At 45.0% G+C, this 18,407-nt stretch overlaps 2 protein-coding genes across 3 annotated transcripts; one reads left to right on the top strand and one right to left on the bottom strand.

Annotated features, from left to right (window-relative positions):
• The first annotated feature begins 11,136 nt into the window (after nt 1-11,136).
• Nucleotides 11,137-13,592, top strand: LOC124680918 (origin of replication complex subunit 5). Of its 2 annotated transcripts, none has more exons than XM_047215937.1 (5): nt 11,137-11,266; nt 11,474-12,143; nt 12,286-12,711; nt 12,801-13,113; nt 13,229-13,592. In XM_047215937.1, exons 1-5 carry the CDS (start codon nt 11,137-11,139, stop codon nt 13,277-13,279), a joined length of 1,590 nt encoding a protein of 529 aa, XP_047071893.1. In that variant the 3' UTR covers nt 13,280-13,592. The 2 variants fall into 2 exon arrangements, with proteins under 2 accessions (XP_047071893.1, XP_047071892.1); XM_047215936.1 differs by having other exon boundaries at nt 11,137-11,347; nt 11,498-12,143.
• Nucleotides 13,593-15,537: 1,945 nt separating this feature from the next.
• On the bottom strand, nt 15,538-18,048 carry LOC124680922 (probable receptor-like protein kinase At5g61350). Its single transcript, XM_047215941.1, has one exon. It carries the CDS (start codon nt 18,046-18,048, stop codon nt 15,538-15,540), a length of 2,511 nt encoding a protein of 836 aa, XP_047071897.1.
• Nucleotides 18,049-18,407: the final 359 nt, after the last annotated feature.

The following is an 18,407-nucleotide window of genomic DNA, read 5'->3' as shown; positions in this document are numbered from 1 at the left end:
GCAACCAACAAACAGCTACTGGTACAGATTCCAACATTTTTATTTCTTGTAAGATTACATGTGATTTGGCAAGCTAATTCTATGTTTTTCTATTCCTATACTTTTAAAATTATGTGTTTTTCTTGTGATGCAAAGAAACAACAGCTATCGACACATCCATCATGCGTTTATTTTTGATTACATATGACGTGCCATGTCAATCCTATATTTTTTCTATTTCTATATTTTTTAAATTCTGCAGACCAAATAGCCCAAAACTGTATACATATATAATGGAATTCCGTACAATGCAGTGGTAGAGCGCTTTCTAGCTAACGTGTACAGGAACAGCAGAACCACTAGCGTGATAAACAAGAGAAAGAGGTGATGGAATGCCGCCATGCACCTTGTGGCAACACCAAATGCAGCAAGCACTGACTAATGACGACAACAGATACACGCTTTCCTGACAAGAGGAGCAGGTGGCGATTGAGGATATTTGTTTATATATAGACTCGCCTGGCGAAAATGAAAACCTCGAAAAAGCTAGGTAGCACGATGCTCTCGATCGAATGGTAGTGTGCGTTGGTGCAGATGCTGCCCCAGCCGTGATGTGCACAGGGCACTGGCTGCAGAAGCATCGGTGGAGAAGATCGAAGGTGAAGGAGCAGGAAAGGGTCCGGCGATGGCGACGGCGACGCGTGCGTGCAGCAGCGGAACGCCGTTGGCCCGGGGGAGGAGACTTGACTGCGTACCGATGCGCGCGGCACGCGGTCCCGATCGAGATTTTTTGGCCGTTTCAGGCGTGTACGTTATTTTATCGTTGTCACGAATTGCAGCATCTCGATGAGTCTGAATCGAATTCTCCCTTTCTTTCCCTCGCTGCTTTTGCTGATCGACGGCGAGTCTACGTCGACTCGGCGGTTTTGGGGTCCTCGCGATTATATTCCTGGCGAGAGATCAGGTGGCTCTCTTCCGCCCGTCAGATCTGGAATGGACGGTGCAGATGGCAAGATATCCGTGGTGTGTGTTATTCGAGAGGTCTTTTTATTCGAAAAGATAGTCGAGACCCGGTTTCTGCATCAGATAGATGCATAGGTCCCTGTTCAGATTTTATTTGACAAATATCTAACAAGATCGTACATAAGAAACCCCGAAGTCATCACTCGAAACCTACAACCCCGAATATGGGTGGAGAACATGCCATCATGGTTTTATTGCCTAAAAACACAACCAACGTCCCACCAGGTAGGTACTGTGGCATAACCAAGTCACCTTATAGCAAAACAGGAGCACACATCTGGACTAGCATACCCTTCACGAGTGCCTCATGCACTCGCCTTAGAAGTTGTCGCCGGCTCACCGCCGTGAACCGATGAGCATCTTCATGACAGAGATCCGCATAGTCCATCATCTCACGTCTGTCATCGAGACTCCGTTGCGCATGCCGCAAAGACTCGTCATTATCGACGCGATAGATGCACACCGTATGAGTCCTAGATCTAGGATTACCCCCAAAGCAGAACGAGTGAGTATATGATGGCTGCAACAAGGGTGCCTTCGACAAGGGAACGATGCATGGACAACGCCAACGCCGACCATGACTAGAGTCGGGGCTCGGTTGCCACATGCATTTGTGCCTCCCCAAACTCGCCGTCGGGACTCGGCGTGGGATTGAGAGATTTGCCACAACCATTCAGCCGACCACCTTCGGTGGAGGAGGAGGCCACCACCACCATTCTTCAGGTGTCCTCGTGCTGCCGGACTTTCCCAGAAATGCCTCTGAGTGTAGTCGCCAATGACATTGTGATGCAGCAGACACAACACATTGTCCACGGCCCATCTAGGCACATTTGGGCCCAGACCGGGGCCCTGACGACTGCCACCACCCACTATCGTCGACCATCGTTGAAGAGGCTCATCGAGATCAGCTCGCCGCGGCCATCCTGTGACACCGTTGTTGACGAGGCCAGTGAGGGTGCTGCCACCCCAGGTCGTAGACAGTGGAAGCTCCTCCACCACCGTGTCGCCCAGTTAAAAATCTGGCGATGTTTTCGGAGGCAACGGGGGAAGGGGTGGGGACAGAGGGCGGGTAGAGGGCCCAACGACAACGCTCCAGGGCAGTCTGGCCCGGCGGAAGGGGGCAGGGGATTATTCAAGAGGGTATGGACCGGGAATCACATCCATCTTAGAGCAAGTTCAATAGTAGATTCTACTGTTGGCTATAAGCCAAGTGTCATGTCATCTATAGTTATTTTAGAGCCAACATGTACAATAGTGAGCTATAAAATTATACTACTTTATTAATGCATGACTCACCGTTCACTCTCACATAGTGCCTAGGAGCACGTGCTAGAGCTGGCTCTTGCAGAAGAGCCCACTTCTCTTCTCTCTCCTCCAACTAGGCAACAATATATTATTTTAATTCTTATAGCCAGCTGACTAGGATTTATTGTCCTTGGTCTTAGTAAGACAAGATTATAAGCAAGCATTTGCGGTTAAAAAATGTTACGCAAGTATTTATCAATATTTTAAGCGCCTGGTCATCATTAGCAGCACAAACTCGGGTGGGCAAGCATGCATGCATGCTAATCGATGATCACATGCTGATTGAAAGCTACGCACACGAGGCGAGCGAGCGATAACGACGAGTTAGGCACTGGCCCATGCCTTCTCATCATGCTTCCTCTCTTCCTAATTAGCTTACTGGCCGCTGTGTTTTTCTGTTGGAAAGCGGCGGGAGGGCGAGGATCGAGGAACATATGCACGCACCGGCCGATCATCACATCGACCCCCACTCGCGTTAAGTTTGTTCCATCTTCTGAACTTCTCCACATTCGCCGCACCTGCATTTTCTCGACGCGACATCTTGGAGACCGGCGACCGTGTGCTTCTACTGTTCGTCAGCACGCGCGCCTTGCCGCTGAAAGGAAATGTATTTAAAGAGAGAGTGAATGGAAATATGGTTGTACTGCTTTTTTCAGAGAAAGAGAGAGAAATGAAATGAAGTTGCTTTCTACGCAAACATCGCCTTGTTCGGGAAGAAAGGGGGCGTTACAATCATTGTAAAAAGGACGGGCAATAGAGGATGTTGAGATATATTGAACACCTTTTGCCATTTGTTTATAGAGGAATTAGAGATGTGCGAGAGTCGATTCGATGCATCAAAATCGTTTTGGTACCAAAAGAGAGTGATGCGAGGCCTGTCAATCTAAATTAGTTAGGTCATACAGTTTCTAACCATAGGTTCTGATTCGCAAAAAAAACATAGGTTCCGAGTTCAAGACTGGAATAAGCAATACGTAGATGATTGTGGCGTGCTTCCGCTTTCCTTGTCTATGCCACAGCCTCGGAGAAACCTACACATGAGGAAGGCGTTTAGATATGATGTCGGACCTTTTTTAGGTTAGCTTGTTGGGGAAACCTTTCAAGGACTGCTCACGTGTTTCGCTAATGAGTGCACATTAATTTTGTAAGATTCCATTTATTATATAGTTGTCCAAACATTTTAAAAAATCTTTAAAGACATGATGTCGGTTATTGAAAAATCCATTTTCAAAACTCTGGAATTCATGCTCTCAGAGGGAAGTCCAAGCTGAAATCGCTTTTACCAATGTCTTTGTTTTGTTGAGATTTTCATAAATATATCCAATTTACGGAAATATTTATGTACTTCCACACATGGGTGTGGGTGTTTAATTTGATATTTTTTAAGAAAAAATCTACTAAGTTTTATGGTAGTTTCTACTGACACTTTGCAATTGCACTGATGTGTATTGTGTTTTTTTTTGTCTAATACTTCTAATGCGAAGTGATAAGGGACTCATCCACACCAAGATTTTTAGTAAGAACCTAAATTCACAAAGTTGAACTTGGGTGGTTGGGTTGGGTCTTCACTCGAGTTAGGCTATTTAGTGATCACCCACTATATAACTTACTAACTTCTTAGTGGCCACGTACTTTCAACCAACATTAGCACTGTTTCCTCTTTCCTTCTATTTCTTTTTTTAGAGTTTTAAGCTTTATAAACAACATTAGAAATTTCAAACATTTAGGACATTTTCATCCTCCAAAAAATCAGAAACTGGAAACTTGGGTCGGTGACTATGCACACGGTCACTAACCGGGGAGCCTTCTTCGTATCTGCTTTATCTTTATACATCACGTGTTTAGGTTCTACATTAATGATTTTTGAGTCTACTCCATTTTACACTGCTTTTTTTTCAGCACAATTTCCCCGATCTTCCTTTTTTAGATATTTAAACTTCTAATAACCAGGAACCGTTTGGGTTTCTACTAGGTATCTAGGTTTTAGATAAATGCTTTTTGGAGTCTACTCCATTTTACATTACATTTTTAGTGCATATTCTACATTAGTTTCACCTGCATTATGCACTATTTTTCGATTATAGTTTAGACTAGCTTCTATAGGGTGTGCTATATTTTCTTTAAAAAAGTGTGCCATATTGTTTTTTTTTTGAAAAATTCTACTATATTCTTATATTCTAAAACGGTAATAAAATGTTTATATTTTGGGACGGAAGCAGTAATGTTTACTGAAGAGCCATGCCATGATCGACCTAGTGCGCTTTTACATCCGAACACTGAAGTGAACCCTAGAGAGCTCCCACGCAGGTTCGAAGTACTAAAATATACTCACCTCTCGACAGCATCAAGCAGGATTGGAAGTTACTGAAGTACTGTGGTGCCCTTTCTTCTTTTATTGCTGTTGCTCTTGACACTTTGTCGCCGTGTCGCCTTGTAATCATGTTGATGTTGAAAGGCGATGCGATGCGATATGATAATACACTACTATACCGGCTAGCAGGTCTCCATCAGCATGTCGTGAGTGACGAGCTGCCATCTACTCCGGGATAATCTGAGCTTACTTGGTTGCTAAGCTGTGATCGATCGAGGTTCCGGCTAGCCTCGACAAGGTCGTACCAAATGGCAAGAAGAATCCTTGGCGTGCTCGGCCGATTGCTTCACTGATACTAGGTGAGAGAATCAGGTTACCTAGTAAGGGCATCTTTCTCAACGGGGCGACACATGTTGAATATAAATTTAGTGGCTAGTCTCCTTCTATCAGATTAGTCTTTTGGAAAATATGGCTAGTGCATCAATCCTATATGGTATCAGAGCCAAGAGGTTTTGAGTTCAAGACCTTGCTCGTGCAATATAAAAAAACAAAAAAAAGATTCTGCGGCCTTTGCACCGAACCCACGCTAAGGACTAAAATAGGCCTTTTGGAAAATATCCTCTATTCGGCACAAGAAAATATCGCCGATTCTTCTTGTATCAAAATAAGAATATTTTTGCTTCCTAATTCGTCAAAGATTACTATGTTTTTCTTTATTCGGGTCTGTCTCTTAGATCTCTTTTTCTTTTGCTTAGGTTCAGGCGAGGTAGTGGACAAATTTATTGTGATTGTGAGCAAATAGAATTGCTTGACTTGTTCAATTAAGTTCAATTTCAAACTTACAAAAATTTTGCAAAAAAAAAACATAAACTCTTCCATTGAAGGGTGGTTTTTTTTTTAGGTTAGGCTAGTTGAGTAGTTTTGATTAAGGTTTTATTAGTTTATTACTCGAAACTAAATCAAAGATTTTCAGGATACCTCCTTGGGGGGGGTAGTCCTATGCATTGTACATGGCTTACTTAAAAATACTGAAAATATGGCTAGTGCATCAATCCTATAACACAAACGGACGTAAAAATGCGTCGCTCCGCTGGAGTTGCCCTAACTTAACATGCTCGTCAATTGACTGGGACCGAAGCTATAGGAAGGAAGAACGCCCGATCGAACGCCCAATGGCACGTGCGGATGAAGCCTGCCGGGCCTTCGTGGTTGTTCTTAAACGTTTTGGAGTGCCCTGGAGACTTAATTTGGTGACGGTGCATGCATGACGATGCTATTGCCTACTACTATATAAGCCTTTTAAAAAGAGTTAATTTAGCTTTCTAAGACAGCTTACATTTTGCATATCACATAATCTGGGATTATAGGTTTTGTGAGATAAGTTACGTAACAACCGGTGCAAAACATATTTTATTATTAAGGGGAGTTGTTAGTGAGTGGGGTGGTGTCTCACGTAGCTCCAGAGATCCCCACAAACGTACCAATTAATGTTATTTTAGTGTCCTACTAGATGGTCCATGCGCGTCTTGCCGCGCCGACTTCCAATGCTTCGGTTAGATTATTGGGCATGCATTTTTCTCCATTTTTTTTTCTTTGGTTTTCGTATTTGATCTTAACCGGATCGTCCCTGATTTTCAGGCATTCCCTTTTGTAGGTAAGTTGATTCTCGTTTTTCTTTATGATGGATGTTTTTCTTATATGTGGGCCTAAGTCAATGAGTTCTTGACGTTTCCTCTCGAGAGTGATCTGCCCATGCATTTAAGAGGATCTCTAGTAGATACGGCACAATGCGAAACTCCAAAACATGGATGCAATTAACATCATCGAAATTTTACAGGGTGAAAATCGCAGGGATAGGATAGACAGTAAAAACGTGGAATTTTCGTGGATCCAATCCATTTCCTTCTTTTTCCCAAATCCATTCTTCCCTACATGCCCCAAACGCGAGCAGAGCTACCGACCACCCGCGTGCCATCTTCCACTCGACCACCTCCCGCACCGAGCGCCCACCCGCCATCCACTGCGCGGCCACCTCCCGCACCGGTTGACTGCTCGCCTGACGCTCGGGCGTCCCGCCGCCTCCCGCCCGTCGCTCGACCGCAGCCGACGGCCTCCCGCTCACCACTCGGCCATGCCACGAGCCACCCACCACTCCCCGCGTGCCGCTCGGCCCTCCGCATCTCCGCCACCTCCCGCACGAGCCAATATCGGCTGCCGCTCGGCGGTCCGCCTCCCGTCCCGAGCGGAGATTGATCGGCTTGGCCCGAGCTCGACCGCGAGTTGCTCCAATGCCCCATGCTCCGCACGTGGCCTCGTCGTACTCTTGCTACGCAAGATTCTCCGGAGATTGGCCGAGGTTCACCGGGAACTTGCCTGCTTCGGCCACGGAAGGGAACCAACTACCTGAATTTTTTTTCCTAGCGCCAACAATGCACCAAGCTGAATAGCTCGGCCCAAAATTCGTGTGTAAGCAGCATTTGACGAAGCGATGGGGTTTGATGAAAGAAGAAAATAGGCTCGCACATTTTTGCCATATATTTACGGGACGTTATTTCAGCCCGGTACCGCATCACTGACGGTTATTTTCCGGGTTTCGGCCAAATGTAGTATCTGCTATAAATGCTCTAAACCAGGTGATAGCCTGCAAAAGTGAGATATTGTTAGGATCGGGTAATCGTTGAAATTTAAAAGGCGTGTTCGTGAGAGAGAGAATTTCAACATTCTTATCATTTCCATCAATTGCATCTAATTGTCAAGCAAAAGTGATAAGGCATAATGTCTGCTCGCTGCAAATCAGATGTTATTGGGCGCGCGGAGCTACTTTCATTATTTAGTCTCTCTTTTATGAGTTTTATATTATGCATCACTATAGATCTCATAAAAAAATATAATATGCATTATTACGGAAGATAAAATGGTACTCATTGTAAAGTGGTGTGTTTAGTATCTATTGTTTGCACTAATTCCTGAATACCTAGGCGCATTGTCTGCATATCTAAGGATCTACATTATCTTGCATGTGATTTGCCGAGTATAGTACTATATCAGTTGTTGCGCGAAAGAAAGCACAGCAGGGAATGTTCACCCCTGTGCTCTGCAGTATCATTATTTACTGGAGAGCAAGTTACAGTTATAACCTGTATTACTTAGTCCCTAGGAAGATGGGACCTGGGACTAAACTTATCCGACGAAACCTAGAACAATGTAGTACACAATTAACATGGGCAACGACGCCAATCTCTCAAATATGACCCTGCAAGATTCAGCAAAACATACAGTTTCAGTCAGTGGAGCAAAACATCTTCAGTAATCAAGCCTACCCAACCAGACTTAGCTAAGCTACTTACACGGTGCTGAGAACATCGGCATGCAGGTCGTACTCCTGGGCCAACACGAACGTAGTGATGGACTGAGGAAGCGTGGCATGTCGACGATACATCACCAGGTGAAGCAGAACATTATTAGTGCACTGAACATGTCAATGTGGTACATATCAAAGACAAAAACCCGTAGAATCTGACATGTATGATGGCAAGACGCGGGACGTCTCCACGGAGCCCAAAAGCGACAGCTCCGGCCGTGGTGGCTGCCCGTCCAGCGATGAACCTCAGCGCCACCGCCACCGCCATGCCCAGCGCGTTCAGGCCGGCACCACAGACGATGATCTTCTTCTGCAGCGCCATGACAGTCCTGCATATGCGACCAACCAATTCATAAATTGATTTACATGCCTCTTGTCAATTTCCTAAGACTGTTCTACGTAGCTAAATCTAAGCTCAGCCATTCTGAACATGGCGAGTCCAACTCCGGTCCGGGACATGATCAGCACGGAGCCCTCGATGATGCTTGGCGTCTGACGGGCGACGCTGGCATCAGCGTTGTATTGCTGAACGCCGTCGAGGAAGAAAAAAAGGTCGTTGCTATTCTGCTGACGGCTGGCCTGCAGCCTGCTAGCCAATCAACAAGAATTCAGTTAGAGGAGTGGTGGGCGCTCCGTTCGTGGTGGGCGGCGTGCGGCGGCGGCGGCGCTCCCGCTCGATCTCCTCTGTTCTGGTCCGCTGCACGGGAAGGCACGAGCGATTTGGGAATTCCTTTGGTTGATCCGATCTGCATTTTGGCCAAAGGGTACAAAAAACGGCCGGTCACCGCGGCTGCCACCCAAAGCCGCACGCGCCGCCACAGAGCCGACGGAGAAGGAACAGAACGCCTCGCCGACCACACCTGCCGCCGATCAAAGAAAGGAGGAGAGACAGAAGCCCTGGTCAAAAGAAGGCGAAACCGACTTCGCGATCCTAGCCAGCGCGACAGCGCTTCACGAGGACACGTACGCGGGCCAGGAAAAGATGGTGCGGGGCCCATGAAAACGACCGGCAGAGCAACGAGCAACGCCCGCAACCCTGGGAGCTTAGTGCTCTTTAAGGATTGCCCCACATGATATAAAGGAAAATTTTCCCATGCATGGTAACTATAGTACCTCCGTCTCATTAAACTTGTCTGCAACTTGTTTTAATTTAAATAAATGTATATAGACCGTAAATAATATCTAGATACATCTAAATTTTAACAAACTTTTGATATGTTTCATGCGACGGATGGAGTATTAGATTTCTGTTACAATTTATGTACAAAGAAAAAAAGTTGCAAACATGCTTAATAAGGGTCTATTTGTTTGCCAAGCCTAAATTTGCCATGTGCGGAAGCTACAAAAGTGTGGCTAAGAAATTAGAATCACAAAGTATGGTAAAAATTGCCAAAGATTTCACTCTCTGACATGTGGATCATATGAATGATAAAGTGTGGCAACAACCAATCACTTACCAAATTGCCAAATTTTGGCTTGGCAAATTGTGATTGGGAACGAAACAACCCCTAATACTCTTCCCGTAACAAAATGTAAGACACGTTTTTTTCCTTCATTGCAATTTTTACTTTAATTTTTCTATAAAATAAAATTGTTTCCGATTCACCAAACCAATTCTTATCTCTTTCTGAAGGAATAAATAAAAAGAATAAGCAAAAATGAAGAATGGGTTTAATTGATTAAATTAAAAAAGTTAATCAAATAACTTCGTTACCTAGTTATTACCTAAATAAGGATATTTATTAAAATAAAAAAAAAAGGTTGCATTTTTTTACTTTCTATTAATTTTGATATTTCTTTAAAACAAGGATGAAACAGCTCTCTTGTTTTGTAACTGATTAATCGAATTCCAATAAAAATTGGTCTTTGATGCACTGACTTTGACCATTAATATATTCCAAATTATATGGATTACGAATATAAAGTGTACCATTCCGTTCATCTTGTATATTTTTATGCTAATTGTTTGAATGTATTTTAAATATAAATCATAGCAAAAGTTGTAAGTTGTTGACCAGCAAAAATTAAGGGTGTCTTACATTTTGTGATGGAGGGAGTATCATTTTTACTATCTTATCATTCTAGATCCCTATAATTCTCCACGTATAAAAAAGGAAAGTCGCCTCCATGCTAAATAAGATCAGCTTTAGTATCGTATATCCTTTTCCTTCTTGAAATTTTGAGGTGACAGAACAAGTATGGACAGGTCGGTTTTCATTTTAAGCTTATGAACGTGACAAGTTAGGGAAAAGGAAAATCGAAGCTAATGAAATGGCGCAAAATAACGCTATCACCCTTAGATATCAACAAGACAATGGTGGGAAGCAGTTTTGTTTAGCAACTTTCTCATATTTTAGTCTCTACATATATGTCCATGCTTACTTTTGGCCGATCTCTTGCCATACAAAGAAAATATATGGGAAAACTAGTTGTTTTGTTCTGATGTGGTAAAAAATCACACAAGTACCTCGCTCACCGCACATATATTTACGACGGAAATCAAGTCAAACAATGTCTCTACATTGATTTGTTATCCCGTAGCAACAAATCAAGTAAGTTTAAAAGTCATTGTGAACTAATGTTTTTTTCGGAGAACTAATGTTAGTTTACATGGTAAGAGAAGAACCTACATTCATGGATGGTCACATTGTAATATTTCCAAGAGCGTGTATCGAATCAAGCATACTTCAGTGACAATAGTAAAACACCGACATACAAGGTGAAACTATAAACAAAGTTGTTTCGCAGCAATAATCACAAAATGATGTTATTGGAAGGAAAAAAAACAATCTTAACCCATCCCTAAAGTGGGCCTTCTAGTGGTCATCAGGTCAATCAATTCCGCTAGCCCACTTTACTGAGGCCTGGCCTGTCAATACATCGTAAATCTCTCAGCCCATGTTCAGTCGCTAACTGGGCTAGATGGTTTTGAGGCCTACCCATTTACTCCAGTAGATCGTCCTTGAACTACGCAAGACGGCCCAATCTGCGCCGCATTCGGCATTCCGCGGCCTTTCATCCAGCCCACGGCGCGCGCCCAAAAATTTCCCAATTCCCGCTCCCCGTCGTCGTTCCCCTTCTACTCGGCTACTTAGGGTTCCGACGACCACCCCGCGCCGCCGGCCGCCATCTAGCTCCCGCCTCCTCCTCCGCCGCCATGTCCCAGCCCGTCACCCCGCGCCGCACCACCCGGGCTTCCACCTCCGCTCCCGATTCGCCCTCCTCCCCTCCCAAATCCAGGTCAAAGCCCTCGCCCCGACGCCAACTCCTCGCCGCCGCCGCTCCTGATTCGCCGTCCTCCCCTCCCAAATCCCGGCCCAAGCCATCGCCCAGACGCCAACTCCTCGCCGCCGCCGCCCCCGTTCCCGATTCCCCGTCCTCCCCTACCAAATCCCGGCCCAAATCCTCGCACAAACGCCAACTCCCCACCGCCGGCCCCGTCCCCGATTCCCCGTCCTCCCCCACCAAATCCCGGCCCAAATCCTCCCACAAACGCCCACTCCCCGCCGCCGACGAACCAACGGACGACAACCCGCTCGCCGCGCTCCTCGAGGCGCTGCCGGGCCGCCGCGCGCAGGCCAGGGACCTGCTCCGGCTGCTCGCGCCCGCGCCCGCGCTCCCGGTCCTGCTCCACGGGGGCGCCGCCACGGGCAAGACGCGCGCGCTGCTCCTCGCGCTGCGCCACCTCCGCCTCCACCTCCGCCCCACCCCGCCCCTCGTCTACGCCGCGCTCCGCTCCCTCCCCTCCCCGCGCGCGCTCTTCGCCTCCATCCTCTCCCAGCTCAAGGCGCCATCATCCTCTACTTCCTCTCGCCAGCGCGTCCCTGACAAGCCCTCCGACTTCGTCCCCGCCCTGCGCGACGCCCTTGCTGGCGTCGTTTCCCAGGGCGAGAACGTGTATCTGGTGTTCGACAACCTGGAGGTCGTCAGGGGCTGGGACAAGGGCGGCCAGCTTGTTTCACTTCTCCTCCGCCTGCATGACCTCCTCCGGTTGCCGCAGGTCGTGCTCGTGTACGTCAGCAGCGCAGCGCCTGATGCGTACTACACCATGACTGGCTCTGTCGAGCCGAACCATGTTTACTTCCCGGATTATACTGTGGATGAGGTTCATGGCATTCTGATGCGTGGCCAGCCCAATCCGAAGCTCTACTCGTCATTCCTGAGGTAAGTGGTGTGCTACTACCTTTTTGTTCATCCAATTCAGGTTTGAATGGATTGTCCTGTATTGTATTTTGCATAATTAGCGACTCCTCTGCAGCATGCTTGATGATGGATCTTTTTTTTCGTCATTTTGGTGCTTGGGCAGTGTGGTGCTGAAGCCCTTATTCCGGGTGACAAGGAGGGTTGATGAACTGGCGGCCGTGCTGGAGCCACTTTTCAGGAGGTACTGTGAGCCACTGGGGAGCTTGAATGGGGTTCCTGATGAGGGTATCAGGCGGCGGTTGTATGAACATCTACAACCACATTTGGCCGTGGCACAGAACGAGACATTCAGTGTCCCCATCAGAGCTTCACTGGATGATTGCAAAGATGGTATTTCTGGTGGAAAGGGTAGTGTTAAAAGGCAGTTTGGTGGTAGAGATGGTCTCTCAAGTGAATTGGAGTTCCACATGTCCGTGTCTGCGAAGTATCTACTGCTGTCCGCCTTTTTGGCTTCAAGGAACCCTGCTACTCTGGATGCAGCATTGTTTGATGCCACTGGAGGAACCGATAGCCGGAACCGCAAGAGGAAGTATGCCATACGATATCATCTCTAGATTTGTCGAAATTTTGAAGGCTTATTAGATTAGATGTTTACACTGCTGTTTTTTTTTATTGCAGGAGCTCTCAGGCCTCGATAGATAGAAAGGATACCATGGCTGAAGAGTTGCTTATGAAGGGTCCAGGTACATTTCCTCTCGAGAGGCTCTTGGCTATATTTCAGTGCATCACATCAGTGTCAGAGGATATGCTTGATGAAGTTGAATGCGAAGACACTATCATGGGTGGAAGTGGAATGAATGCTTTGATGTCAGATGTTCTACTGCAATTGTCAACGCTGTGCAATTCTAATTTCCTCTCTAAAAGCCGAAGCTGCCCATTAGAAGGCTCAGGTAGATATCGATCTAATATTGATGAAGATTTAGCTCTGAAGGTGAACATCTCGTAACATTTTTTTGTTTGTTAAATCGACAATAAATTACAGTTATGTCGTTAAATACCTTATTCTCGCATTCAGTTTTATGAATGCTTACTCTATTATTTGACAGGTTGCCAGGAGTGTCAGTTTCCCTCTCTCGAAGTACATGTACAGAAGATAGCCTTTAGAGCCTTAGTGTCTAGGCAGCAGAAACTACTTTAGATTGCTCTAGATGCTAATATGATCAGCTGAGATCTGTCTAGTTGCCTTGATTGTAAAGTATTGAGACAAAGTGATGCCCCTTGTTGTTTTAAATTATTGGTCTATTCTGCTCCTTCAAAGATTAAGTGTGATATCTAATCCTAAATTTGATGTAATTGTTTGTCTGTGAGCTTCTGTTAAATCTCCCTTGGTCAAGGTCTTGTCTTAATGAAAACTAATATGCCCTACATAAGGGAGTGGAGAGAATAGTATCTTGACTGTTTGATTTGATTATTGATGATGCGGTTGTAAGTTGTAATAGGATAAACTTGTGTAAAATGCTCAATTTTCTTTCTTCAAATTCTGCATGCAATGACCATAACTGCCGTTCTATGATACCATAATTCTGAGATTGACAGATCATTCCCATCTTTTTGTACTGCTGTTACATTTATCTGTATCCATGTTCCAGTGGAACCATTTGAACAGCCACTGCTTTTTTCATATCAAATGCTAGCTTATTTAAAATCTACGTTGAGCCGTTGAGGTATATTGTTTATTGCCCCTGTCAGGTGGTTAAGCATTATGTATTTCACTGTACTCTTTTATGTAAAAAACCTCTAGATGCATTAAAAAATGAAAGATGTTTGTGTGTTTGTTTTAACAAAAAACATCTTTTGTTGAAGAAGTATTGCAAGATATGATCACTGAACTAGTCTTATTATCCAAACCAGCTCCATGCAAGCCAAACTACCTCTATTCTACAGACTGTTTTACTTCTCTGCGAACTGATGGTCTATAGTTTTCCACATGCGTCATCCTGCATAGTTACACAAGCTATGGAGCATCTCATATCCACATTTATCTAGATATGTATAACTCTATTTAAGTAATGCATTCTAACTGGCTGGTTTGAAGTTTACCAGTGACACATCACATGGCTCTTCATGATTGATTGACTCACAGTGCTTCGACATGATAGCTGATTTATATTTCCTTTAATATCGCCATCTTTCTGATTAGTTAGACTAGTAAAGACAATCCCAAGGTATGGTCTTTCCCTTCTGAATCTTTATCTCTGATAAGTGTGGTATTGTGCCAGTATTCAAATGCATATCGTTCAGCTTTTTGCACAGCAGGATGTTGAATGCTCGTGAGAAGTATTGAGAACTACCTGAAGGATTTGTACGTGCCCATTTGCCATATAGCTTATAAGCTTGTAAGTACTGAACTTCCCCAAGCTTACTTGAAGTAGTTATCCAGCACTTGTGAGACGGAACAAAACAATTTTATGTTAATGGTTAAATGAGAGGGTTGAATAGAGGTTCTGTTCTTATATTGCCTGAGATATTTTAGTTGCTATGCACTAGCTGTTTGGTAGCGTTCGACTGTAGTCATATGTTTCTTACTATTGCATGAATGTGAAAGTAAGGGCCGTTTGGCACTATCATGCATTAAATAAAACTTTCTTGGCAATGCCCTATCATTAACTGAATAACTGCTCATATAACAAGTGCTATTTCTAAATATGCCAACCACTGTCTACATGCTTTTTTTTACATGACTGTCTACAAGCTACAACAACATTGCTGGTTCGCTGCACAGCATAATGCAACATGCCAACATGGTTCCCAATGGAACCTAAAGATTGTGATGGCATGCCACAGTTGATTGCATTAGGGTTGGTATTCTGTATGTGGCAGTGACACAGTAGAACATCTTGAGATTTGTAGGTCTAAGCTGCAATTGCCGTCACTTAGTTCAGTTTCTGCTTAGTTGTATACTGCATGCTTGTACGACCATAATGACCATATAGGTAGTTCCATAAAGCAACGTATATTCTCACCTAGCCACTATTCTCTTCCGTAACATTTTTGACACTGGAATGATTCGACAATATTACATTCAGCAGATGATGGAATTACCTTCCAAGCATCGAATAATATAATCATGATCAACAGAATCTGATGGCACAATTTGGTTTACAAACAGCCTTAAAATTTTCCCTAATTGCATAAAATTTACAAAAAGTTTTATCATAACACACAATGACTGGATGTTCAAGTAAAAAAATCAAAAACTTATGATCTGCTGTTAGGAGCCTATCACAACTTTTCATGTACCATATCAAGGTAAAGTCCCTTCTATTGAAGTAGTAGAGACGTCTGCACTGGATCAGACAAGATATTGCAGTACTACCTTAATACCTTTACAGACAGTGACGACACCATGATAGCTTCATCTTCCTTGTACATAAGATGGGATAGCATTACCAGATTTCTCCATACTATTCATGTTGGACACCTCCAAGCTCTTCATTGGAACCCCATCGCTGGTGCCATCAACAACATCACCCTTCTGTTGAAGTTGCAAGGCGAATTCAAGTTTCCACAACACGTCTCCCATTGATGGACGGTCGACTCCATAGTCAGCAAGGCATTTATCAGCAGCCTCAGCAAACATCTCGAGTGAATCAGGCCTGATTTGTGCTGCAATATGAGGATCGATTATTTTGCTAAGGTCCCCCTTGCGGTGCCATGTACGGGCCCACTCTGCCAGGCTCACCTGATCTCTTGGAAGGGCTGGATTGATGGCTGGTCTTGCACACAGAACTTCAAAGAGTACCACCCCGAAAGAGTATACATCAGACTTATCTGTCAGCTGTTGGCGTCTGAAGTACTCTGGATCAAGATACCCAAAGCTTCCTTTGACTACAGTGCTGACATGAGTCTGTTCGAGTGATGGGGCATCTTTTGATAGGCCAAAATCAGCGACCTTGGCCACAAAATTTTCATCAAGGAGGATGTTGGTAGTCTTGACATCACGGTGAATTATGCCCTGAGCTGAGCCTGTATGAAGATAATGCAGACCCTTTGCTGCCCCAATGCAAACTTCGAGGCGCTGCTTCCAAGACAGAGGCTTGATGTTTGTGTCACCATACAGATGATCCCGTAGTGGACCATTTGACATGAACTCATAAACCAAAATCATTTCTTTGTTCTCATCACAGCAACCAATGAGTGAAACCAGGTGGCGGTGGCGAAGTTTTGATAACATTTGAATTTCAGTCAGGAACTCGTTCATACCTTGATCAGATGATGGATTGCCTCGCTTGATAGCCAGCTTTGTTCCATCCTCAGTACTGCCAAGATAAACTTTTCCAAAGCCACCAACACCTAGAACACCCTTTTCTTCAAAGTTTTTAGTGGCTTTCTGAATTTCGACGAAGGTGAAATAGCGTCCCAATCCATAAGCGCTGGATGCAAACACGCTTGAAAATCCACTCTTGGTCCTTGTGGAGCCAAAGCGACTTCTGGAGAGCTTGCTGCAGCTGCTCATGAATGAGTGGGATGAGTTGAGTGGAAGAAACCAAGAGTGGAAGCTGTTTGTCTTCTGCCATGCTGGTTTACGGCTTCGCCTGAAGCATATCACTACTGCCAATGCAGCTGTCACTGCCAAAGCAATTGCTATACCAGTCAGTGTCCTCTTACCAACTTGCGAGCTTGTTTGTGGTGAAAAGAGGCCATCTAAGCTGCTTGCTTCATTACTTATCTTCATGATCTCAAGGCCATTAAGGATGGCATTGGGTTCACCGGAGTCGGTTGTGCCTAGGCCAACCTGGACTACTAGGGTGGAATTGATGATGCTGGAAGATTCAACAATCAAGTCTTTATAGTATGCCACTGCAAGGCCCATTGTCAGGCTTGACAGATCAAGGTTGGCGACACCCATCATGCCATTAACGTAGACATTGAAGAAGAGGCTATTGAGTGCCTTGCTGACAATGTCGCTGAAATGTAGGCGGATAAGGTACCTGAATCCTGGCTCAGCCACCATTTGCCATGTGATGTTGAATCTTGCATTTGTGGTATTTGTTGAGGCCATCTGCTGTGCTGTTGAGTAGATGCTTGCTGGAGCAATGAGAGGTGTGATAGTGTTGTCATCAGGGTACTTTATGGTTCCAGGAGGAACCCAGGCTGCCTCTGCTGTCGCCTCAAGCTTCAGAAAGGGTGCATCTGGCAGCCATGTTCTGCCTAGTGTGTCATTGAACGATGTAACCAGTGCACCACCCATGTTCAACCTGTAGACAACCTGCAACGCATTGTTGGATATGTCAAATTGGTCCTGAGGACCTAGTCTGGTGGTGGTATTTGGAATAAGGCTTGGTGGGGCTGACACGACCTCAATGGCATTGATGAATGCCATCGAGTTTTTTTTGGGGGTGAAAATGATCTTTAAGTTGTCTCCCTGTGCTAACACTAGATACTCCCTAACTACAGGGTTAGGAGGATTGGCTATGAAGGAGAAATCATGGAGAAGAACCATGTTATCAGTGGACACCGAAAATGTTGCAGTGGTGAGGTTGTATTGGCTATCAGGAATAGGTGAGAAGTAGAGGCGGATCCAGTGGCGACCAGGCTGGGAGATGAAGAAGCTATAGGTTGAAATTTCAGAGAATACTCTTGCGGCAAGGTAGAGTGGCGATAATGGTGAAGCAGCAGCAAGGGAGGTTTTAGCAGCTATCTTGATGTCCGTTGGGGTTGATAGAAACGATACCGAGTCGGGATCAGAGCGGAATGCCCTGCCATCATCAAGCTTCACAGCAGCAGATGCCCCACAACTGAGGAGGTAGTTGTCTTGAGGTACGAACCGATTTAATTTTGATGCAATCGCATTGGTGGTGGTAACATGGGTGATGGAAAGGATGAAGAGGATCAAGAGCATTGGTACTCCCTTCCACTCCCCCATGCTTCTGGCCAAAACTGCCAATGTTAGCATCAGAAGCACTGGCTTGTAGCAGGTCTAATGGTGGCCTCTCATAGGAGGAGGGAAGTGCTCTTGGGATTGAAGAGAGGGAAAGGATGCGGGGATGAATGAAGAAGTCTTTTATTGATATTTTTGGAGGTGCATTTGATCCTGAGAGAGAAGAGATGTTAGTTGGATGCATGTCCTCATGATATCAAGTTGCCTTTTGAATATCATGCCGAATGAACAGCTCCTACACAGAAATGACAGGTGGATGCATTACTGTACATGGACAGGAAACAGGCCGACCAGCACAATCGCTGCAAAGCACAGCAACTAGACAAGAATCAGTCAAGTACAAC

Source organism: Lolium rigidum, unplaced genomic scaffold (assembly GCF_022539505.1).
Source record: "Lolium rigidum isolate FL_2022 unplaced genomic scaffold, APGP_CSIRO_Lrig_0.1 contig_30536_1, whole genome shotgun sequence".
Classification (NCBI taxonomy): Eukaryota; Viridiplantae; Streptophyta; class Magnoliopsida; order Poales; family Poaceae; genus Lolium; species Lolium rigidum.
The sequence above is the reverse complement of the archived record's forward strand: the minus strand, read 5'-3'. Positions and strand labels throughout refer to the sequence as shown.

Excerpts from the sequence above, each read along its gene's own strand:
- LOC124680918 (XM_047215936.1), top strand. The coding sequence starts at position 11,137 with ATGTCCCAGCCCGTCACCCCGCGCCGCACCACCCGGGCTTCCACCTCC. Across the intron at positions 11,348-11,497 it reads CGCCGCCGCCCCCGTTCCCG|CAACGGACGACAACCCGCTC; the intron begins ATTCCCCGTCCT and ends CCGCCGACGAAC. Across the intron at positions 12,712-12,800 it reads AGCCGGAACCGCAAGAGGAA|GAGCTCTCAGGCCTCGATAG; the intron begins GTATGCCATACG and ends TTTTTATTGCAG.
- LOC124680922 (XM_047215941.1), bottom strand. The coding sequence starts at position 18,048 with ATGGGGGAGTGGAAGGGAGTACCAATGCTCTTGATCCTCTTCATCCTT.